Below are 25,102 nucleotides of genomic sequence, written 5' to 3'. Positions count from 1 at the left end.
TGTAATAAAGATCCATGCTGGAATTATGGCATGCACCTAGCTGCACACCACTATGACTTACCTCCATGAAAGAGTCATTGTCATTTTTAGTCGAGGGAAAGCAAGTCTCATGAATTGTTATTATCTAAGCTGTCTGTGGGCTTCTAGAAAAACTAAAATAAGCAGCAGATACACCCCCACCACTTCCCCTCTCCCCCCCCCCCCCCAAAATGAGCATTTAACACAAAGCAGCTCAATTGTGGACTTGGCAGTGCTAGGTTAAAGGCCAGACTAGGTGATCTTACAGGTCTTTTTCAAACAAAATGATTCTATGAATCTATGACTTCTGCTGTGCTGAGGTTAATCTGCAGCAATTGTATATTCTGAAAATATCTTATAGACAAACAGATTAATCATATATATTTCACTTAAATGAAGGAAAATACGCACAACACAGATGACTACTTTGGCCTTCAGTAAAGCTATATTACAACAGTGTACCTATACTAAATTCTACTCTATAGATTCTAGTTTCAAGATAACCATAAAAAAATTAGAATACATAGTGATACACTGAGACAACCTTGATGTGTTCTGTTTGTCCAGTAGCTCCATGAGTAATTTTACACAGAGAGCACAACTGCAATTTAAAGAAGGGACGTTACAGATTTTGGCATGAATCCAACATTGTCAATACCTCCTTGTTACTCCGGTTTACAATCTGTGACAGAATTAAACCCCTAATTACAAAAATCACCAGATAACAGTTACAACCAAATCAAAAGCAAAGATAGACAAGCTTTGGCTCAGAAGCTACTCAGGTCCAAAATTTCCTACCTAAATAAAAATACTGCCTTATGCTTAAAACTAAGTAGCCCTGTAACACAACCCTGTATTGTCATTGCTAGAAACTGACCATCAGCTCTCCACTTAACCTGCAAGGCCTCAGGGCTGAGGCTTGCTCTGCCTGAAATTTTCTTGACCTGTCTGCAGCTTTCTTGTACTTGGTTTAGCAATTACTCTAATTGACCAGGTATCTGCAGCCAGTATGCTTTTTTACCTTTGTTATCTTTTATATTTTTTGTTATCTTTGTATGGTGCAATCACAGCCATAACAAGCAGTTATTCCACAGGAAATGTGATATTAATAACTGTAATTTAGTGTAGTGTAAAGAAATACAAGCCTGGTAAGATAGAAGAGACTTTGAGAAAGAGACACACGATGCAGTTCGGATGACCAGTAAGTAGTATGTTTTTGGATGGGTCAGTGTCACAGTTTTGGCTGGGACAGAGTTATCTTCTTTGTAGAGGCTTACACAATGCTGTTTTGGATTTTTGATGAAAATAGTGGTGATAACACTCCAATGTTTTTAGCTGTTGCAAAGCCGTGCTTGCACAGAGCCCAGGACGTTTCATCTCCTTATGCTGCCCTGCCAGTGAGGAGGCTGGGGGTGCCCCAGGAGCTGGGAGGGGACACAGCCAGGAAAACTAGCCCAGGATGGCCTAAGGGATGTCCCACACCATGTGGTGCTGTGATCAGTAGTAACAACTGGGGTAAAGAAGGAGAAAGGGAGGGACATTTGATGACTTCTGTGATGGTGTTTGTCTTCCCAATAAACTGTTACCTGTGATGAGCCCTGCTTTCCTCGAAGGGGCTAAACACCTGTTTTGCTTCATCTGCATTACCTGTGAAGCTGTCTGTATCTTTTTTCCTGCACCTCTCTCTTTCTGATTCTCTTCCCCATTCCACCGGGGAGAGTGAGAAAGCAGATGTGGTACTCAACTGCCTGCTGGGGTGAAACCACAACAATCAGGATGATTTCCAAGAGGATACCAGTTTTGAAGCTAGCTATGTAGACTTGCTCTGTGTAAAATGATTATGAACAGAAACAAAACAGGAGAAGCAATAAATTATATTTCTGTCTTTCATGTTTCAGAAAATTCATATGAACTTTAGACACTAATAAATAATGCAAATGTAACAAGATGTACACAAAAGAGTTTGTAATGTAAATCTTCTTAGCTATAGCAGCAAATACAAAAATGCTTATTAACACTAGCAATTCCTAGACCTAGATACTTACTGTTATACCCTACCAATATACCCAACAGCTAGAAATCCCCCACAAACACAAGCATGCACACATATGTGCACACAAAACATAGGTATCCTCTCCAGGCTTTAAGAGCTTTCTATTGCAGAGCAGTCGGAGGAAGCTTGGGTCCCTCTGCTGTTAGCAGGGTATCTCATCTCAGTCCTGCACCTATTCCACAGAGACAGCATAAGTGCAAGGGCAAATGCAGGCAAGGAGCTCACAGAACTGTTCCTATTTACAATTTTAAGCTTATATACTTCAACTTCACTACAGTGAGCATTCTGCCATGACACAACATTCATAGGCATTTTAGCTTACTTAAAGACAGTAGAACAACTCAACAGATAGTTATCATGCTACAAAATAAACTGGGCTTTGCATTTGCAAAGCAAGTCCAAAGTCTGAAAAGGTCTCTCAAAATGCTTTTCAGTTGGAAAGGCCGCAAGTAGTCTGTGGCAAAGTAGCATCACATCCTGTGACACTGTCGGACTGTAGAAGGGATGTGATTTTCTGGTCCACATTATCGTGGGAAGATATTTACAGTGATGGGAAGTGCAACTGCATTAGCCACACATGTTGACAGACAGTCTGAAAAGTATGGGTTTTTATGCTCTTTTTAATATTCCTTCTCAGGTCACAGACTTTCAGCACAAGTAAAGAAATCAATGACCTTCAGGGAAAACAAACTGAAATAACTACCCCTTAAAACTACTATTTAAACCTGATTATTTATTTCACATACCTCTTAAATATGTTCTGAATGTGTAAATTGCATGCTTGCTGATTAGACATACCAGATTTAACAACTGTATTCATTTTTAAAAAGTTTGATATAGCAAACTGATGTAGAGGAATAGGTAGGGCATTGTTTAACAAGAACATTTGAAAGTACATTTTTTCTTTCTTCAGCTACTGCAAATTAGGAAAATTTGTACATTTTACTCTTGAAAGTAGCATCTGGAGAGACTGCAGATGACATGACTGCGCAAATGCTCATATAAGCCAGGCTTTTGCACCCTTATTTCATTCAAGAAAAATAATATAGAACTGGAATTTTTAAAGCCATTTTAGGGATGCTGACATCTAATAATCTTTAAACTTAGTAGAAAATAGGCATTCAATATTAAAACATCCAGGTCTTGGAACGGTTCTTTATTCTCAGTATCAGTGAGGTATTTTACAAAATCAGATTTCCAAATATGACAAGGCCAATTAAAACCTCTCTTTAAATTAAACAAAAATCCTTCCCAAAGGCAAAAAAAAAAAAAAAAGTCTGGTATACTAAAAAGTCTTATGATATGTCCCCAGACCCAGCACATTCTCAAGCTGGTTCTTAAATTTAATTAAGAGAGACAGCCTCCAGGTAACTATCTCTTGATCCTGAATTCAGTGCTCTGCCTTTATTCCATACTACATTCTAAAGGTTCTACTGGCAGTATGTAGGAAAGAGCCCAAAGTCACACAACGTCTGAGCATACTGTAAGAGGTCAGTGGAATATTAACGGTGAAAAACGTTTATGTACTAATGACTAAAGTAAGATTCATACATGAACCATTGGTCCTAGATATCCTATTTATTTGCAAACCAACAAAAACAGTTTAATACCTAAGCTAAGCATAGCCTGTTAAAACAAGATTGGGGTTTCTCAAAAAAGCATAAATATCAAATTAAACTTTACTGATACCAAATGCAAAACAATCACATAAAATATATCTGTGAAATAAGGCTTACTGGAGATTTGCATGTCACTGCACTTCACAATGACATATCTTTCTAAAGTGGGAATGATTTCTGGAGTAGATATTACTTCTCTGGTGAGAGTGAGCATGTTTGCTCTCTCTAGCCACACAGTATTTTATAGCAGAAATTATATGAGGAGGAATTTTCTTTTAAAGGTATACATATCATCAACCTTTCTAATTAATTACTGAGCAAACTGTAACTGTTATTCATGTAAAGATATACTCCCAGTCTCTGCCCTCCTCACCCTTCCAAATTTGCATGACCATCAGTTTTGTTTAATTCTGTTCTTCTTTAATGGAATGAAGAGGGAAAACATAGATGTATGATTGAAACGTGTAAAAGCTTTATAAAAATATGTAATTATTTTTTCTAGATTTGTAGACAAAGTATTTAGCTACTAAAGCTATAGTAAACAATCAGTTCTTTACTCAAAGAAAAAAATAATTGTTTTATAATAAATGGTAAATGCAAACATCTTTAAAAAATATATATATATATTTTTAATGCAAAGATAACCCCAAATCTCATTACTTAATACCTAAGAAATGCTGAAATACTACTGTTTCTGATTTAAAAGATTTGTATATTTAGGCCTCCTTTAATCACATTGATTAAATTTTACCTTCCATTTCGGATTTGTTGTTACATCACAACAAAAAGTCAACAGAAATGAGTTATGTATATCTACCAAGATCTGATTTTAATACAGCAAAAATAAATAAATAAATAAATAAATAAATAGGTTGAATTAGAAAAATTACATGCAGGAAGAAGTTGCAATACCTTATGAGACAGTATCAAAAACTAAAAATTATAAAAGCAGGTGAAACAAAAAAAAGTAGCACAATTCACTTTAAACACCTACTTGCTTCTGTAGCCACTGTTCTCGCCTCCTTTGTTTTCTCCTTAAGCTTTTCAACTTGTTTCTTTCTCTCTTACTCAGTTTTTGGTTGACGGAAGTGTTTGTAGGCTGCACAAGACCAACAGGTGCAATATATTGTTCCTCTTCTACAGCACTCACAGATGAAGAAATGTTCATCACAAAAGGTGACCCGTCAGCAATGGCACTCCCAGAAGATTGTCCAGCAGCTTCAAAATCACATTCACTCTCTATGCCTCTATGTACCAATGTGGTAAAGGAAGTATCTCGAATCCTCTTCTGTAGTTTGTCAGCATTTGACCTATATTGTTCCTGAAAAGCACTACTGTTGGACTCTAACTGCAAGCCACTTTGTGTGTAAACAGGTGGATTTGCATTTTGTCCATTCGACCATTTCATATGGTAAATAGTTCCTGTACTGGAAGTTTCAAATGAAGGTGACAAAACAAGTCTCTTGCTGACATTTAAATCCCAACTACGTGATCTTCTGCAGAAAGGTTTTAGAGTGCATGCATCATTCAGAAGACAGGAAGCAGAAAGATTTCCTTTTTGATTTAATGCCTTTAAGACAAGTTTTTTCCTTTTCATCTCTGATCTGGGAGATCTTGCTTCAAGGCAAAGTGCTTCTGTTAATCTTCCAGTATTATTATTTCTGGCCATGTATGAAAACCTTTGTGGTTTGATTTCCAAAGTTGCTGTTACCACTTCTTGGTGGGTATCTGTGCTAAAATCAGACTTAATTTTGCAGAGAGGTAAGTGTTTTCCTGATGATTTTGCCAATTTAAGAGAGAAAGCTGGCTGATAGTCAGTTCGACTTTTGCAGAAATGTATGTTTACTAACTGTCCACAGGAACACTTTGTGTTGCAGACAAAGTTAAAGCCCCCTAAACGGGCCTCACAAAACGGACAATGCAGTTTTCCAATTGTCCACTGTGCCTATTAACAAAAAAAAGAAAACAAACTGACATCCAACACATTCATTATAAATCAATGATTAAGAAATCATTACTAGATTTACTTTTCTCCTTTAATAAAAGGGCTTGTTTTTTGTTTGTCAAACACAAAAAGAGACTGCAGATCAAAAAGAAAATCCACCATAGAAAATGTTCCAGTGAAAACTCTGCTTGATGAAGTAAAAATTAGCTGTAAGTGATAACTATCCTAAATCTAAGAAATCTAGAACTAACACACATTTCAAACTGTAGAGGCTTTAAAGTATTTTAATTATTTGTCCACTGATAGAATAATGCTGCAATGCCAACGAAAACATTAGATCCTTTAAAATAGTGAAATCAATTTACCACGTTAATCTGGAATTGGCAAGGACAGTTTCTCAGCTAAGTTTTCTGAGTGCTAATACATTTCTTGCATACTAAGTACAGTGGAAGGAGATTTCTCAAAGAGAATATAGCTTTTTACTTTGCTTACCCACAAAAGACTTGAAATGGTACTGGCATTTTGATTTATGTAGTATTACAACATAATCTGTGTGCAAATGACATCACAAATATTTAATACTGTATCATTAGGGACACACTTCTTTACATTATCTATATTTTTATGAATCTCATTTCAATCCTAAAGTCACTCTTTGAAAATAAGATACATATCAGACAACTATAAGCTCCTACATACTTGCACAACTATTAGTGTTTTTACTAAATATATTAATCTGTTCAGGAGAAACTTTTTTGAGGATTAAAGTCATGCGAGTGTTCTCATGATCACAGCCCATAGGAAAAACATTATAAACTCCAGTCACACATTACTCACTAGTGTGCCCAATGTGGGGTTAAGGCATGAATACAGAAGCTATCCAACGTTTCTAGCATTGCTTTCAGTTGCAAATGTCTTTGCAAGGTAGTTTGGGAAAATGATTCTATGACTGATGCTTGTCTGAGTGAATGCTCTGGAAAGTTTCAGTAAAACCATTTTTGCAGTTTCAGAAAAATGCTGGTGTGGATTAAAGGTTATATTCCACATGCAATAATAGAAAAAGTTCTGGAAACACTTCTTTCACTTCTTTGAGAAGCTCACATGTGTGTTGTGGGTTAAAAACTCAAAATTTCACAAAGTATCAAAGATGTGCATTTATGGCACTTATGAGAATCTGTTTAAATCTGGACATATTATTAACTTAGAGAAAAAGAAATCTGTTTACATATGCCCCAAACACTTTTAAATTCCCAAAAACTCCTTAAACACACACAGTCTTAGTTTACAAGGCTGACAAATTTGTGTCTATGCCATTACCTAAGAAATACTAAGCTGGCACAGAGGTTTACTCTAAATCTCCCACACTCTGTTTCTCAGATGTTATGGACTAGGAACTAAAATTCAGGAATAAGCACTTAGTGTCTTTAGTGAGTATTGCAGGCAGTCAGCCACTACAGAATAATAACCCAGATTGCCAAAAGGGGAGAAAAAAGTATCCACAAAGGTTAGAGAAGAAGGCTAACAGTCTGGTAAACTGGAACACAAAAGGTTCCTCCTGAACATCAGGAAGCACTTTACTGTGCAGGTGATGGAGTACTGGCACAGGTTGCCCAGATATGTTGCAGAGTCTCCCTCCTTGGAGATCTTCAAAAGCTGCCTGGACATTGTCCTGGGCAACCTGCTCTGGGTGATCCTGCTTCAGCAGGAGGGTTGGACCAGAAGGACCCTGAGGTTCCTTCCAACCTCAGCTGTTCTGTGATTCTGGCAGAAATGGGAAAACAAGAGTTTGTAGGGAAGAAAAAGAACAATGCTACACCCTATGAGCTGCAGTACAAGGAAGTCTGGGATTGATTTAGTATGAGCTTGGCAAGGGAGTGTGGAAGCACTGACTCAGGATAAGAAGTAACAGCCTACTAGTGGAGGCGGTGGCAGCGGGAAAATCAGCAAGATCTGAAAAGAAGCTGAGGGTACACAGATTTAATGATGGTGTGCATTAAGAGGAAAAACTAAGAAGGGTTAGCTAAAGAAGCTAAACCAAGTGATGAGTAACGGGGCAAAGAGAATGCAAGTCAATAAAGGTCACTAACAGCGCTAGCAAGGTATTTATAATTATTGAAGATTCTCTATACACTAATTTGTGCATGAAACCCAATGAGATTGGTTAAGAACAGGGACAGATGGCAAAAAAGAACTGGCTGGGAAGCAGTGGGCTGTTACAGACTGCAAATAGACTTTGTGCTTATGTAAAATGTTTTAGCCTTTGATTCAGGAGTCATACAGGAGAAAATAACACATGATCACAAAATTATTCAGAGCCCAGGAGGATCTGGGGACAAGTCGAAATTGTTTAAAAATGCCACAAATTTATCCATAAACCTGCAGCATCTTTCCAGAGAAGTCAGAAGTGAATGAGACAAGAGTTCCCAGGACATGAAAGGATGAACAACAAACCTTATGACACTGCAGGCTTTCAAAGAGTACAATACTGGTTCCCTTTATATTATAATAGTACAAATATTGTACTATTATTGCCTCGGCCACCAGAGGAGCATTGGTCTTCTGCAGTGTTGAAAAATATGCTAAGCCTTTTCTTAGCAGTCACTGTCTATAGGTTTTTTATCTCACAGGTCTCCAACTCGACCTTTTAGGCTTTCAAATGCATTAGACGGGGCATTTACAGCTAAAGGTGAAAAGAGATACGCTAATATCAACTTTAACTCCAATTGTACTGAAATAATATAACAAACTACTATAAAAACTGTGTATTCATGATCAGACTTTCAAGATTCTGCAATTCTGTAAAGCACGAAAATAACTCATCACCCCTAATTTATTTTCTCTTCAAAGATTAGTATTTTGTCATACACTATTGTAGTCTCCATGAGATCATTAATTTTCTTAAGGGCTTAATTAATGTTTAACAAAATAAAATATACAGCAAAACTCTGAAGGAAGATGAAACAAATTTTCTTAATTTTTGAATGATTAGTTTTACAGTCGTATATATATTTTTTTGTGTGTTGGATGGATTTACTTAGATCAGAAGTTATTTTCAGTATAGAATAGAACAGAATAAAACAGAACAGAACAGCTGAAAGAGACCCACAAAGATCAATTCCAACTGGCTGACCACTTCGACCACTTCACAGAAAATCTAAAGTACATACATATACATATGCATATATGTATATTCTTTTGTATACAGTATATAGTAAAGCTTAGACACTGAAGCCTAATTAGAAAGCAATGCAAAGTGCATTTGCTTCTCAAAATCAAACACTAATCAGAGGAAATCTGTAAGGCAAACATTAACCACAGTTGCTGCTTATTATATCCATGCCATGACATTAACTTCTAGCCCTGAAATAAAGTATACACTCAACAGAAGCAATAATTTCAAGAAGGAGAGTTGTGAGATGCTTTGTAATTTAAAATGGGCAGTTAAAGCAGGGACACTAACTCATCAGATGTTTGAATCTGCAAGAAAGCAACTATTTTCTAGCCATGTGCCAACATCATCATAGAATCATAGAATATGCCGAGTTGGAAGGGACCCACAAGGATCATTGATTCCAGCTACTGGCTCCACACAGGAACAAGCCCAAATCAGACCTGAGAGCTGGAACTCCAGCAACTCAGTGCCATGACCACTGCCCTGGGGAGCCTGTCCCAGTGCCCAACCACCCTCTGGGTGAAAAACCTTTTCCTAACACCTAGCCTGACCGTCCCCTGTCTCAGTTCCATGCCATTCCCTTGGGTCCTGTTGCTGTCCCCAGAGAACTGAGCTCAGCGCCTGCCCCTCTGCTCCCCTCATGAAGGAGCTGCAGGCTGCCATGAAGCTCCCCTCAGCCTCCTCTGCTCTGGGCTGAAGAAATTAAGGGACCTCAGCTGCTACTCAGATGTCTTCTCCTCCAGACCCTTCATTATATTTGTAATATTATTTGGAAAATAATGGTTTTATGTCTTTCTTATATTCTGGCACCTAAAACTGCATTCAGTACTCAAGGTGAGTCTGCACCAGTGCAGAGCAGAGCAGGACAATCCTTTCCCTCCACCAGCTAGCAGTGCCATGTCTGATGCACCCCAGGGTACAGTTGGCCCTTTTGGCTACCAGGGCTCACTGCTGACTCATGTTCAACTTGCCATCAAACAGAATGCTCAGATCCCTTCCCACGAGGTTGTTCTCCAGCCCCTTGGCCCCCAGTCTGTATGCACATCCAGCCAGTGTTGACCCATCCCAGATGCAGAATCAAGCACTCACTCTTGTTAAACTTCATATTATTGATGACTGCCCAACCCTCTAATTTGTCAAGATCTCTCTGCAATGCCTCTCTACCCTTGAGGGAGTCAACAGCTCCTTCCAATTTAGAGTTGGCTGCAAAATTTGTATGCTTTCAAGTTCTGTATCCAAGTCATTTATGAAAATGCTAAAGAGAACTGGCTCTTAAATGGAAGCCTGCAGAACTCGTCTAATGATTGGCCACCAGCCTGATGTTACTATGACCTTCAAACAATTGTTCACCCATTGTACTATGAATTTGTCTAGCTGTATGCTGGACATTTTGTCCAGAAGGATACTGTGAAAGACGGTATAAAAAGTTTTGCTGAAATGCTAAAAGATTACATTAACTGGCTTCGCTTAGTCAACTAGCAGGATGACCTTGTAATAAAAAGAAATTAGGTTTGTTTAGCAGGTCTTTCTGCTCATAAACCCATTCTGACTGTAACCAATGACTGCACTGTCTTTCAGGTGATTTTCAATAACTCCCAGGATAATCTTCACAATTTCACCAGGCACTGAATTAAGACCAGGGTTTTCTTTCTTACCCTTCTTGAAAATCGGAATGTTTGCCAGGTTTCATTTGACTGGGACCTCTCCAGACTCCTTAGACTGTTGTGAGAGAGGTCTCACTATGACATCTGTCATCTCTCTGAGTACCTCGGGAGGAGTCCCATGAAGCCCCATACACTTACATGCACCCAGCTGGAGCACCAAATCCTGCATAAATTTGGGGCTGGCTGGGAGTTTATTGTTACAACAGTCATAGTCCTCTAACTCAGGGCTCTGAGGGTCTCAAAGCCCACCACTGGTGTTGAAGACAGAGGTAAGGAAGGCACTAAATCATAGAATCATAGAATGGCCTAGGCTGAAAATGACCTTAAAGATCATCTAACTCCAATCCCCCTGCCATAGGCAGGTTTGCCAACCACCAGACCAGGCTGCCCAGAGCGACATTCAGCCTGGCCTTGAACACCTCCAGGGATGGGGCAACCACAACCTCTCTGGGCAACCTGTTACAGTGCCTCACCACCCTCTGAGTGAAAAACTTTCTCCTAATATGTAACCTAAATCTCCCATCTTACTTTAAAATCATCCCCCCTTGTCCTATCACTATGAACACACGTAAACAGAAATAAATATCTCTGCTTTGTCTAAGTCCCTATTTATGAGGTGACTGCCCCATTAAGAAATGTTTTCTCTGGTCCTCCTTTTGCTGTTAATGTGTTTTAGAAAGACCTTTTTATTTCCCCCCACAGTACTGCCCAGCTTCATCTCTGAGCTTTGGCTGCATGAATTTTCTCCCTACAATGGTGAACAGCATCTTTGTAGTCCTCCCATGTCACCTGACCCTATTTCCAGTGGCCACACACTTTCTGACTAAGCTCTAGAAGAAAATCCCTGCTCAGACAAGGCAACCTTCTGCCCTGCCTGCCTGACTTCTGACATTTCAGAATTGCCTGTTCCTGTGCTCTTACAAGGTAGTACTTAACATGTGACCAGTAGTGATGGAGCCCAGTGCTTTCAAAAGCAGGTTCCCAGGGGACCTTAATAATGAGCTACTCGAGCAGCCTGAATTCTACTCTCCCCATATCCAGGGCTGAAGTTTTGATGGTACTTTTGGTGGCACTATTACCAAAGATTTTAAACTTGACTACTTTGTGGTTGCTATGGTCAAGATTGCCACCAACTGCCACTTCACCCATAAGACACTATGTTCACAATCAACAAATCCAGGAAGGCAACTCTTCTAGTCAGCTTTAGTATCTGTACCAAGAAGTTACCATTAAGGTATTTTAGGAATCTCCTGGAGCTGTTTGTATCAGCTGTATGGTAGCCATTCATGTTTGTCACCCATGCCATGTCACAAGGGCAGCTAATCTACAGGCATCTCTCAGTTCCTTAAAGAATAATTCATCAGTTTAAGTATTGTCAGGGTATGCAGTGTTGCCCATAACAGTCATTCGGACAAATGTATATACATTCATCTATAAATGGGCAGGAACAGAATTTATCAATTTTAGGTTTTGAACACACATTTTAAAAAAATAATCAAAAGGGGATAAAGATTCTATGAATGGTAATAATAAAACCTACTGACAAAAATTCTCTCAATTATAAGGTCTCTGAAATATATATGGACTTTGTCAGAAAGGTACCCTTGAATTTTGTTCCCCTTACTAATTTCACATTTGCTTGAATGATAAAGATGTAAGGAAAAAAAATCTACCTTCTCAATGACGCATTTCACCCACTCTGGAATGGCTTCTAAGTTCACATGCCATACATTGCAAGACTCCAGAGCAGCAGCTGAAGGTTGTGATGTCTATTAAAAAAAGAAATATTGTATTGATATTCAACATTCGTGTAAACTTCTGTTGTTTGAACATATCTAGAAATCAGTCTCCCAAATTTAGTAAATATTTTTATTAATAAATGGTACATCTCAATGTTGTTGGTGCATTCTTTAAGCCAAAAATCAGGTAGCTGCTGTCAATTATACTCTATTTCTGGATCTAAGGACATTGGACAGACTCCACTGTGGAGATGGAGGCGTTTGGAGGTGTTTTTGTTTTGTTTGCAAGAACAGAAAGTATGCAATGGCTGATCTTCAAGTATATTAGGAAACTGATTTCACAAGCACTATCAGCTGGCACAATTTTCCAGTAAAGACAGTAAAAATTTAAGTTCTAGTTTATATGAAGACTGTGGTCAGTACTGGATAACTATTCCACATGTAGTTTTAAATTCATTTTCTCAAACGTTTGTTAGAAAAACAATCTAAGAAAACAGGGACTTCTAGGAATTTTTCAATTTTAACTGCAATTATGTGACCAAATGAAGACAAAATAAATCAGAAAAAGTTGTTAATTAAGAATAGCATAACATTTCAGTAACTGATACTAAAATAAATAAAAATATTTAACTTCCATTTAGCACGGAAGTGATACAAATGTAATTAAAACCTTTTAATATTGTCTAGAGTATCAGTAAAGTTATAAGGATGGCTAAAACACAAGAAAACTCTGTTGAGTGTCAAAGTCTTAAAATCAGTTGTAAAGAATGATGAACATAAAACAAACAAACAAACAACAACAACAACAAAAAACAGTCACTGACTCCTATGTTACAGAACTCACGGTAGGAAAAAAATATTATGAAAATTGAAAGGGGGGCTATATACAGAAGACTGAAACTTTCAAAAATTCCCCACTTAATGACAGAAGAACTTAAAATATACAGATAGATTCATTTATCATACTCATGCCACATCTTCCTCCTGTCTATGGATACTGCTCTTACTCCAAATTAGATATAATTCTAATATAAGTTTTTGATAGTGTATTCATAACTTCAACATTTGTCTTTTAGGTTTCTTCTAAACACCTTCTTCTAAGGTTGTTCTTCTATGTTCTTCTTATAAGAACTCATAGTTCAGCTACATCTTTGATTGCAAGTGAAAAATCCAACAGGAAAAAAAATATACTAAAAACACTACTCTTCTCATCTGAGCACATTCTTGCCTCCCACTGCCTTTGAAAGCAGCACTAAGTTACATTTTTTATCTGCTATCTACATAATTAGAGAAAGAGTGCTTTCAGTCTTGTGCACAAGGAAGGTGGCCCTCTGCTAGGAATTGAACGTTCAACCACATTCTTCCATGAAAGGATTGAAAATCCTCCCCAATAAAAACAAACAAAATTAAATCATGCATAAAACAAACAAACAAAAGCTTTAAGCATGAAAAATATTCTGGAACCTCAAGCTCTGTAAGCAAAGGGAGTGCACTGTTAGAAATGTAATCATTTAAAAATGAAAAAAAAAAAAATAAATAAAAACGTAAAAAAAAGTCTATACTGTTAGAAAGAAGATGAATTCCTTGCTATTTTTTTTTTGCAATGTCTTATAGGTTAGGACATTGAGATCACATCTGTTATTATGGGCAGCTGGTTCCACCCATGTTAACCATAGATCCTGAAATACACGACAGCATAGAGCAATGCCAACTGAGTCACCTTGGACCATATGCATGTTGGTACTGAATGTACAGCTCTGCTTGACAGGTGTGTTTTACTACTTTAACAGTGTGCCACAGGAACCCTTGGAACCAACTGAATGTGTCTGCAGAGCTATGATGGTTTAGGAAATCTACACTAGACTTGATTTCCCAAAGATAACCCCTTCTACAAAACAAAATAGGAGGTGAAAAAAAAATGCAACATGAACTGAAATTGAAAATACAATTTGTGTACTTTGTGATGTGAGGAAGACAAGAACATATTATGTGAGTTATTTTAGTGACAATATGTCCCCATAGCCTGTACAGAAGAGCGGAGATTTCTAGTATGTATGCAACAGGTCAGTCTTTTCCTACCCTCTAGTAGGTACCTTCTCACATACAGGCATGACATCCACTGACATGTATGATCTCTGTAAGAACAGTGATGTATTGGAACTAAAGTGTTTTTGAAAGTGAGCTTTCATTTTACAAACAGAGTAACTCCAGTAATAATGCACTTAACAATTATACTATTTAAGTACAAGTTCAAAAAAAAATGCATTAAATGTGAAAAGATTTTATTTTAAATAAAGCTATTCTTGTCAAGAAATATCTGCAGTTCAGATACTTAAGTTTCAGGTGGTGTCTAAGACTTAGTATTTGTTATGTCTAAATATTGCTGACTTTGATTGCATTATTTATTCAAAAGGAATAATATTACTAATAAACTTTTGCTTCAGAAATTTTACAAAACCATTTAAAAGCTTTACTTTTGTACTGTAAGATAGTTACACAAAATTTCTTAATTTGTTTTAAAGAAAATGGAGCTTTTAACTTTAAAATAAATACCAAAAGAACCTAAATACCAGAACCTAAAAGCAGTGCAAGAATAGGTTTTCCACTTTTTTTTTTTTTTTTTTTTAATGTTATTGTCTTCTATGTTTATGTCTTTCTTTCAATTCTTTGAAGAATAGCTATAGCAATATTAGAAAAAAGTAAAGATGGTGAAAGTATTTTCTTAATGCTGAGTTCTGAGATGAACGTACCTTGTAGTCTAAAATTCAAATTCAGCTAATAAACCACCTTAAGTCTCCAGAAGCTTAAAAACAGAAAGATCACAGAATCACAGAATCACAGAATTTCTAGGTTGGAAGAGACCTCAAGATCATCGAGTCCAACCTCTGACCTAACACTAGCAGTCCCCACTAAACCATATCCCTAAGCTCTACATCTAAGCGTCTTTTGAAGACTTCCAGGGATGGTGACTCCACCACTTCCCTGGGCAGCCTGTTCCAATGCCTCACAACCCTTTCAGTGAAGAAGTTCTTCCTAACATCTAACCTAAAACTCCCCTGGCTCAACTTAAGCCCATTCCCCCTCCTCCTGTCACCAGGCACGTGGGAGAACAGACCAACCCCCACCTCACTACAGCCTCCCTTGAGGTACCTATAGAGAGCGATAAGGTCGCCCCTGAGCCTCCTCTTCTCCAGGCTGAACAAGCCCAGCTCCCTCAGCCGCTCCTCGTAGGACTTGTTCTCCAGGCCCCTCACCAGCTTCGTCGCCCTTCTCTGCACCCGCTCAAGCACCTCAATGTCCTTCTTGTAGCGAGGGGCCCAAAACTGAACACAGTACTCGAGGTGCGGCCTCACCAGAGCTGAGTACAGGGGGATGATCACCTCCCTAGCCCTGCTGGTCACACTGTTCCTGATACAAGCCAGGATGCTGTTGGCCTTCTTGGCCACCTGAGCACACTGCTGGCTCATATTCAGCCGACTATCCACCATCACTCCCAGGTCCTTCTCTGCCTGGCTGCTCTCCAACCATTCCTCTCCCAGCCTGTAGCTCTGCTTGGGGTTATTGAGCCCCAGGTGCAGGACCCGGCACTTGGCCTGGTTGAACTTCATGCAGTTGACCTCAGCCCATCGGTGCAGCCTATCCAGATCCTCCTGCAGAGCTTTCCTACCCTCAAGCAGATCGACACACGCACCTAACTTGGTGTCATCTGCAAACTTACTGAGGGTGCACTCAATGCCCTCGTCCAGATCATCGATGAAGATATTAAAGAGGACTGGCCCCAGCACTGAGCCCTGGGGGACGCCACTAGTGACTGGCCTCCAACTGGACTTGGCTCCATTCACCACGACTCTTTGGGCCTGGCTACCCAGCCAGTTTCTAACTCAACAAAGCGTGCGCCAGTCCAAGCCAAGAGCAGCCAGTTTCTTGAGGAGAATGCTGTGGGAGACGGTGTCAAAAGCCTTGCTGAAGTCAAGGTAGACCACATCCACAGCCTTTCCCTCATCCACCCAGCGCGTTACTTTGTCATAGAAGGAGATCAGGTTCATCAAGCAGGACCTGCCTTTAATAAACCCATGCTGACTGGGCCTGATCGCCTGCTTGCCCTGCAAGTGCTGCGTGATGACTCTCAGGAGGATCTGCTCCATGAGCTTCCCTGGCACTGAGGTCAAACTGACAGGCCTGTAGTTTCCCGGGTCTGCCCTCCGGCCCTTCTTGTAGATGGGCGTCACGTTTGCTAGCCGCCAGTCAACTGGGACCTCCCCCGATCGCCAGGACTGCTGATAAATGATGGACAGTGGCTTGGCCAGCTCCTCTGCCAGTTCTCTCAGTACCCTTGGGTGGATCCCATCCGGCCCCATCAACTTGTGCACATCCAAGTGCCGTAGCAGGTCACCAACCAGTTCTTCATGGATAGTGAGGGCCACATCCTGCTCCCCATCCCCTTCCACCAGCTCAGGGTACTGAGTATCCAGAGAACAACTGGTATTGCCGCTAAAGACTGAGGCAAAGAAGGCATTGAGTACCTCCGCCTTTTCCTCATCTCTTGTAACTAAGTTTCCCCCCGCATCCAGTAAAGGATGGAGATTCTCCTTAGTCCTCCTTTTTGTGTTGATGTATTTATAGAAACGTTTTTTGTTATCTTTAACGGCAGTAGCCAGATTGAGCTCCAGATGAGCTTTGGCCTTCCTAATTTTGTCACTGCACAGCCTCGCTACATCCTTAAAGTCCTCCCTAGTGGCCTGCCCACTTTTCCAAAGCTTATAAACCCTCTTTTTTCTCCTAAGATCAAGCCACAATTCTCTGTTGAGCCAGGCTGGTCTTCTTCCCCGCCAGCTCGTCTTTGGGCACGTGGGGACAGACCGTTCCTGCGCCATTAAGATTTCCCTCTTGAAGAGCGCCCAGCCTTCCTGGACCCCTCTGCCCTTCAGAACCGCCTCCCAAGGGACTCCACCAACTAGTGTCCTGAGCAGCTCAAAGTCAGCCCTCTGAAAGTCCAATACAGCGGTTTTACTGGTCCCCTTCCTGGCCTCGCCAAGAATAGTGAACTCCACCATTTTGTGGTCACTCTGCCCAAGACAGCTCCCGACAATCACATCCTCCACCAGTCCTTCTCTGTTTGTGAAGAGAAGGTCTAGCAGGGCACCACCCCTGGTAGGTTCACTAACCAGCTGCGTCAGGAAGCTATCTTCCACGCTCTCCAGAAACCTCCTAGACTGCTATAGTCAATGGTAAGAAAATACACTGCTTTTAAAGGATGGACTACTGAAAATGTTGTTGGAGATGTATATCAGGAGAAAGCATGTCCCACTCTCCTGCAAATATGTGTTGAAAACATTTGATTTCTGACTACTGAACTGAATGCATACAGATGGATAAAATGGAGATTATTATTAATACTAATTGTATCAAGATCTTAAAAAATAATACAATTTTTGTGTTTAACTCCACTGGCTATGGCATTCTCCAGTGCTAAAAAAGAGTGTCGCTACATTTCTGGTGTGTGAAAAAAAAACAAACAACAAAACATTACCTTCTACTTACTTTTTCTCTTTGATTCAATAGCGGAGGATGTAAGCACAGCATTCTTGGTGTATTTAGAAAAAACTCTTAACACTTTATGATAACTAAGTGCCATTATGAAGCAGCAGGAAATACTCTGTCACTCTTTTATTCTGTACGATCATTTTACTTTTTATTTTAATGATAATGATGTGAGTCACTAAGTTGTATTTTAACCTGGCAGGGCATCCGCCGTCATGGCAGGCAAATCTGAATGATTTATGTGCCCAGACTATCCCCCACTTTTTAAAAATAAGTAGCAAGAGTATCTGAGTTAGGTAACACTGTATATATTACAGGAGCTAGTACACAAATGTATCATGAATACCAGCCTTCATGTTGCAGAACATAAAGTTGAATGTTTCTTTTTTGGCTTCAGTAGCATTACTGCTTACATTCTTATCTACATTTTAACTATATATATTTTAATTTGTCCACAGGACAAATTAAGTGAAGGCAAATCTAATAGTTCTCCTTTATTTAAAACCAATGGCACTGGAAAAAACAAACAAACAAACAAAAAACATACAAACAAACAAAAAATAAAACAAACAACAACAACAACAGACATTATACTTACATCAGATGGTTCTTTTCCATGACATTTTGCAAGGCAGTTAGAATTTGCTATGTATTTTCTACATCTCCAGCAACGTAGCACATCAGACTCTTGGCTACTCATTTCCACTTCTGATTCTTCGGCTCTGTATGTCTATTTGAAAAAAAAAACACAAAAATGTACAATTCAGTCAGCTGTTAAAATTACATATGGTTTCATTGTGCAATCTCAAAGTCTATCAGTCATCTCTTCACGATGGACTAGACCAATACTTTGTCTATACATGTAAGCATTCTCTAATCATGTACAGCACACCACCTAAACACTTTAAATAGTGAAGAGAAACATCCGTTTTTGTTTTCAGGCTGCACATGAAACTAGAAAACAACAACAACAACAAACAAACTAAAACCAACTTTCTCAGTGTTTACACAAAAGACAAGAACTTCAGCCTTCTGATTTCAAATCACCTCTTCCACAACATACTACTTCCCAGCCTGTGTCCATAGAAACAAGTCATTGTTATCCCACACATTTAATACACACACATACACATATGTCACATAACAAAAAGGAATGCTGACATAAAAACAAAGGTTGTTTACTCAGTATGTCCCAGGAGGCTTGCTACAGGGAGATGGGAGGATCAGTGCTACAGCTGTAACAGAGCTTTTCACAGACCAGAATCAACCTTCTCGTAAAACAGATTCAAATTAAGACTTAAATTAAGAAGGGCAAGATGAGTATTTTTCTTTCTTTGTGCCTTGCTATGTTCCAATGTTTCTTTGGTCTACTCTAACTTTTTTCCAAAGCCTTCTCTTTTGCCAAGCTTTCTCTAAATGTTCCCCTCTTTTCTACATACTTCTTTCTGTTCCACTCTCTTGTGCTAGCTACATGGAAAAGAGCTAAAAATATCTTCACATATACACACTCAACTGGATGGTTATACCGACTCACTGTGCTAAATTGCACCATCCTTTCTAACAAGGAGGAAGTAGCATAAAATCAAACCAGTATTAAAGAATCTCTATTCTTCTATAGTTCAAACACTTGGTTTAGCAGTTCTTTCAACAATTTCATTTTAGTATATTTTTCACTGAGGTCATCAACACCAGATGTGTTGATGTACATGATGTACCAGATGTACAGCTATGTGGCTTATACACATAAATCTATGCTCTTCCCCATTTCTGTCTTGCCTTCTCCTACCTCATTTTCTGAATGGAAATGAACACACACATTGGTTATTCATTGTTTCTCATTTATATCTGAGTTCTTCTCTCATGAGATATCCTACTCTTTCTAACTATGCAGACAGTCTAAGTGTGGTTTGACAAGGAAGAGCTAAAACATCACGTGCATTCAGTAGATTCTTAGCTCAATGTACACACAACTTTTTGTAACCAGATCCACACTAAGCTTAGAAAGTGAAATGAAGGCAATCGTTCTCTCAACATCAAAATAAATTAAGATGAAATTTTATCAAAATTCCATTTTTCTTCCTTTCCAGATAAATAAACATAAGTAGTTAATGTAAGTTAAGATGGCCAAGCAAAAGATCATGGAAGAGACACTTGCAGAAAAGGCAGGATTATGCTAGAAGCCCTTGCTAGAAGGGCAAGGCAGGGACCTACTCTGGAAGTCGTTTGAGGTCTAGCTGGGTTTGGAGCAAGAGAAAAGGACAGACCAGTCTTCAGTGCAGACCAGCTGGGTAGGTACATCACTGCTGCTAGGGGCAAGCAGCGGTATTAGCATGCTCATCAGCAGACAGAGAAGGGAAAACAGAGTTGAGGAAGGGAGCTGGAACTCCCAGCTCTATTTCCTTCAGCTTTAGGGGCTGATGGCACAGGGAGCTCCACACAGTTTTGATGCCAAATGCATTCCCTTTTGTCATTATTCATGACAAAAATTTGATGATTCAAATGCCTTAACCAGAGTCTAAACTTTTTATTAACCTTGCTCTGTGAAACAGTGTGAAAGTGAGTAACATTAAAAAACAACAACAAAAGACAAATTTAGGCTCTGAAAGATTTTACAGGTAGTGTGCATCACTTTACAGTGATAAATGCAGCATTAGACTTCACAGGTTATTGAAGGAGTGATTACCAGTTATGAGTGTGTATCACTCCCACACCTGTAAAGCTGTTGTAATTAATTTATTCTTGGCAGTTTCATAACATACTTCTAAAATTCATTTAATCTTATAACAGCTCACTGGGAACCTGGGATCTAAGACCAACCAGGAAGGTCAGACAGACTTTTTGCCTAAGGCTTGCTCAAATAGGCATTTCAAGTACAGCCGTATCCCCATATGCCAGTAAAGATACATTCTTGGAACATACTGCAGTTACTGACATCTATCTTGTATGCCATATATCCTGTATCTGTCTATTAAAATGGTATACATGTATATATATTTAAATCTCTGTATATAGCATGTTATCCTTATTATAGCTGTTCTAGAAAACAAACAAACAAACAAACAAAACACCCTGGTTTGCTATCTGTTCAACATCTGCTTCATTTGAGGCTAGTGATGCTTCCTGGGTAAAGACATCTGAAGTGATGTAAACGTCTCCCTTTCCTGAACAGTATCTAGCAAGCAATCACTGTTATACTGCAAAATGAAAGCTCCTTTGTTTTGCTGATAAACACTTTAAAAGTATTTTCTTAGTTCTGCATACATCTTTTTTTTAAAAATACACTTTAGTAAGAGAAATGAATGTATAATGTACTATAGATACAATAATCTGCATACCACAGGTATTTGTATGACCAAAAATGCTGACAGTGAACTATATGAAAAAAAATATTAAAATCCTTAAAGTGCAAATACTTTTTAATAAAATATTACAATAGACTTAGGTATTCTTCTGGCCTAGCAGAATTTAAAAAGGAAAGTTCCTGTTGGTCTATTAAAATTCTGCATGTATGTGCCCTTTTGCAGGTCTTACTGAGGGCAGAAGAAACACTATAATTGTACATTAACACATTACAGAGGTTTCTACAAGCACCATGTTAGAAAACAGCAAATGAGACATTTCTGATTTTTTACATGACCATTCATTCCTCTTTTGATTTGCATATAACTTAAACTGGAACTCAAATGAAAACACATACACAAAGAATTGTGAAGTGTTTTTATTATTCAAATGCAGTTTAACCATAGTGTTCTGGATGCATTTTAGCAAATTTTTATCTCTCGCGGTTTGCATTTAGAACTGTGAAAAGGCATATGGTTCTCACTTTGCGTTGTCTTTCAGCAAAAATGCCGACATAAAGGCCAGAGATTCCATTTTGAGAGGCAGACACGCAGAGACTAGATGGTGTCACTCTCAGCAGGCCTTTTCAGCTTGGCACAGGGCCATGTTTGTTGTGGCTGCACTGCTTTCAGATCAGTTGCCTTGTGCAAGCTCATGTTTTCCTCCAAAATAGCATGCAGACATATATGAGTGTAAAAAAGCCTACGCTCCTCTGTGGCTTGTTTTATGTCCTTCAAACTTTTTTTCCTGTGACTCAGTCATAGAAAAGCCAAGAGCAGAGGGTTCCTTCCCAAGTTGGGGACCCAGTCCTCTTTCTTGAGAAATGTCTGTCTAACCTTCTCTTACAGACTTTTGATGGAGATTTTTCAGCCTTCCCAAACCATTTTATTACCTTGTTATCTCCTGTCATTATAGCCCTTACATCTAACCTGATTTTTTGTGCAATTTAAATCTTACTCTCTCTTATTTGCTGTGAATGCAGAGGACAAAATGTCTCCTTTTCTTCTGTGCAGCAACATTTTACAACTTTAAGCACTCACATATCAGCTACTCTTCTAGCTTGTCTTTGGGCTAAATAAATTTAATTCTTTTCCTTTCTCCTCACAGATCATGATTTCTTGATCTCTGTCACTACTATTCAGGTATTCAGTGAACTCTTCCAAATGGGTCAGCTATTCTTGCACAGCAGTGTTCAAATCTGGCTGCAGAACACAAAATGAAGTAGTACCAGCCCTGAATTGATCAGACAGATGACAAAAATTTCCAAGAGCATAAAAAGAAGAGAATGCTTTTTTAGGGTTGAAAAGAATAGAAAATACACTAGATCTTTTTTAAAATGTTGTTTCTTACATTTATAAGGATGGGAAATACTATAAGATTAAATAACTATTCCAATTGCAAGTAAATTTCACGTGCAAACTCAGCATAAGATCTTCAAGATTCATACATGCTCATCAATATGTTAAGGGAAGAAGGAACAATAATTACATTTTTCCTTTCTCTCACTCCATCTGGAAAACTTATGAGCAACAACACTGAAAGCTAGTGGGACAATTTGCAAAGAAAACAGTAAAAATTAGGTGAAAGATCAAGTGGCAGACAGCAATCAAAGAAATGGCACAGAGTTGATCTGCTTCCTGTTTACTTATCATTTCTTGAATGGGATGCTTTCCCTTTTGGCATCTTCTCATAAATAGGAAGTCCCCTTTGATATCTATATCTATACAATTTGGATTGTGTTAAGAAACAATGTATTAAGCTCTGACCATTTATCACCAAAAAGATTGCTGGAAAACTGAAGTAAAGCCCCCCAAAAGTTTCTCAAATGTGCAAGGTAAAAGACTAAATATAAAAACATATTTCTATTGAAAGCCTATTCAAGGATTTCTCTTCAACTAACTTCACTTTCCTCTCAAAAATGTAAAACTAAAAGAATGGGTAGAGCAGAACACGTGGTTTTTGATGCTTTTTTCTTCAAAAGTCATCTATAACCCCTTCAGGATGCCACAGCCACAAGGATGACAATAATAATTAGGTTGCAGTAAGGAATTAGGGCACAGAAACTTGAGCATTAGTTACAGCAAGCATTGTAAAGAACAGTAGGTGCTTGCCAGCTTTGAGGTAAGGTGACGAAGACAAGTCAGATGAGCTGTCATGGACAACAAGTGCCCAGAACCAGAAGTTCCTGCTCCCAGGAAGGCAGGAACGGACACTTTGCTAAACAGGGAAACAATCCTGGAAGGCATTCAGACACACGTGAAAACTAACTACAAACTTCCAATGTCTGCAGCTTTTCAGCTTTGAGGAGACACTTCTGGAAAGACACTTAAGGAGCATTCCTCAATAAAGCAACAGTTATGCAGGGAGAAAGAAAACGATGTTTGAGGAACTGCCTCCAGGCTGCCAGAGAAGCGAAGCAGCACGGTGGGTTTAGTGTCATCCAGGCTGCTCCTGTGTCGGCTCCTGCTGGACTGTGAACTGTTTTGCCAGTTCAGCTATTGTTGTGGGGTCAGCTCCCATATCATGGTCCACTGCTTGACGAGACAGGGCAACCAGACTCTCTCCCGCAGCAAGAGCAGCCCACATAAATTAGAAATCAGTTAATGTAACAATAGGAAAGAGCGTGTTACTTGCAAGGTGTTACTTAATCGCTAACAAATCCTACTGCATGCTGGCTAAGCCGATGGGTGTAGAAGGTAACAGCGAGAGAACGCCGAGCGCTTAAATCGCTTTGACAGGGAGCAGACAAAACAGCTCAGCGGGAAGCCAGGGACCGGCGGCGCGTACGCTCTTTTCTCTCATGCGATCCCACGGGCGGTCTCACCGCTGCTCGCTGCTCTTGCACGCCCAAGCGCCAGCCGCCGCACAAAACCGGGGGCCAAACACACACGCACGCCGTGCGGGGCACGGACCGCGGGGCAGCGGGGCAGCGGGGCAGCGGCCGCCTCCAGGCCGCCCCGCGGGTGCTGACAGGCGGCGGCAGCGCCGCTGAGTGCGCTGCGAGGAGACGCCGGGGGCTCGCCGGGGGCTGTCCGGGGGCTCCCCGCGGCTCGCAGCGCGCCCCCCGCCCCGCCGCCCCGCCCCGCCCCGCCGGCAGGTGTCGGCCCCGCGCCCCGCGCCCCCGAGGCGCCGCTTACCGGGGCCGCGCCGTGCGAGGGAGGCTGCGAGGAGGAGGAGGAGGCGGGGAAGGGGTTGCGCAGCGGCAGCTGCTCCTGCGAACGGGAAGAGACGGGAGACAAACGGCAGCGGAAAGCGCTCGGCGAGCGCCGAGACCGGCCCCCTCCCCGGCGGCTCTGCCCGCCGTGGAGGTCGCCCTGCGGCCGGCAGTTTCCCCTCGGCGGCCGCCTCGCCCCGTCCCTGCCGCGGGGGGCCGGGGAAGGAGGCGGCGGGTGGTGGCCGGGGCCGCCCGTGCCGCGGCGAGGCCTGAGGGTGGCACGGCCTCTCGGCTGCTGACTGGCGGAGGGGGAGCCGGGGTGGGGTCGGCCCCGGCGGCAGGGTGTGACCGAGGCGGTGGGAGAAGCGAAATGGAAGTTTTCAATGCAAACTGGAAGATTTGAGTGTGTGTGTGTGTGTGTGTGTGTGTGCTGGGGAGAAGCGGTCTCTGTCTGTAAAGAGGGGAGTGCAGGTACTCCCTGAGGCGTCAGGCTGCTGCTTCAGGTGCGCAGCGCGGGGCTCGCCGTGCTTGGGGCTCCTCAGGGCCAAGGAACAAGCCGTGGCCCAGCTCACAGCCAGGGAGTGGGGCCAGGGCGATCAGAGGACACACAGCCGCCAGCAAGCAGTCACGTACTGAGCAGCCTGTCAGCTCATCAGCAGCCCCTGCGTGTTTTAATAGGCACCAAAGGAAAGAGGAAGTTTTAAACTAAATACGGAACAACAACAAAGTAAATTAATGAATGCAGAGTTGCTCTAAATCATGTAGGGCAGCATGGGAGAGAACACAGACACAAAAGTGCCTGTAAATGTAGCAGATACACCAGAGGGGCATGCTGCCATCCAGGGGAACATGGATGGG

The 25,102-nt window shown here is 40.5% G+C and overlaps 1 protein-coding gene across 4 annotated transcripts in view; it reads right to left on the bottom strand.

The window, feature by feature from the left end:
- The window catches only part of RNF180 (ring finger protein 180), a 90,867-nt gene extending 66,449 nt beyond the window's left edge, over positions 1-24,418 (bottom strand). Inside the window, exons 1-4 of one of the 4 annotated variants that reach the window (XM_082783842.1) lie at positions 24,228-24,418; positions 18,350-18,481; positions 12,145-12,240; positions 4,685-5,635 (exon numbers count right to left, since the gene is read on the bottom strand). In XM_082783842.1, coding sequence (XP_082639968.1) covers positions 4,685-5,635; positions 12,145-12,240; positions 18,350-18,451 — 1,149 coding nt within the window. In that variant the 5' untranslated portion in view covers positions 18,452-18,481; positions 24,228-24,418. Of the gene's footprint in view, positions 1-4,684; positions 5,636-12,144; positions 12,241-18,349; positions 18,482-23,914; positions 23,957-24,227 lie in introns of those variants that run through there. The other 3 variants (XM_082783840.1, XM_082783839.1, XM_082783841.1) reach the window with 3 other exon arrangements.
- Positions 24,419-25,102: the final 684 nt, after the last annotated feature.

Source organism: Aythya marila (genome assembly GCF_965140915.1).
Source record: "Aythya marila genome assembly, chromosome: Z".
In the NCBI taxonomy this organism is placed as follows: domain Eukaryota; kingdom Metazoa; phylum Chordata; class Aves; order Anseriformes; family Anatidae; genus Aythya; species Aythya marila.
This window is presented reverse-complemented; position numbering and strand designations above follow the sequence as displayed.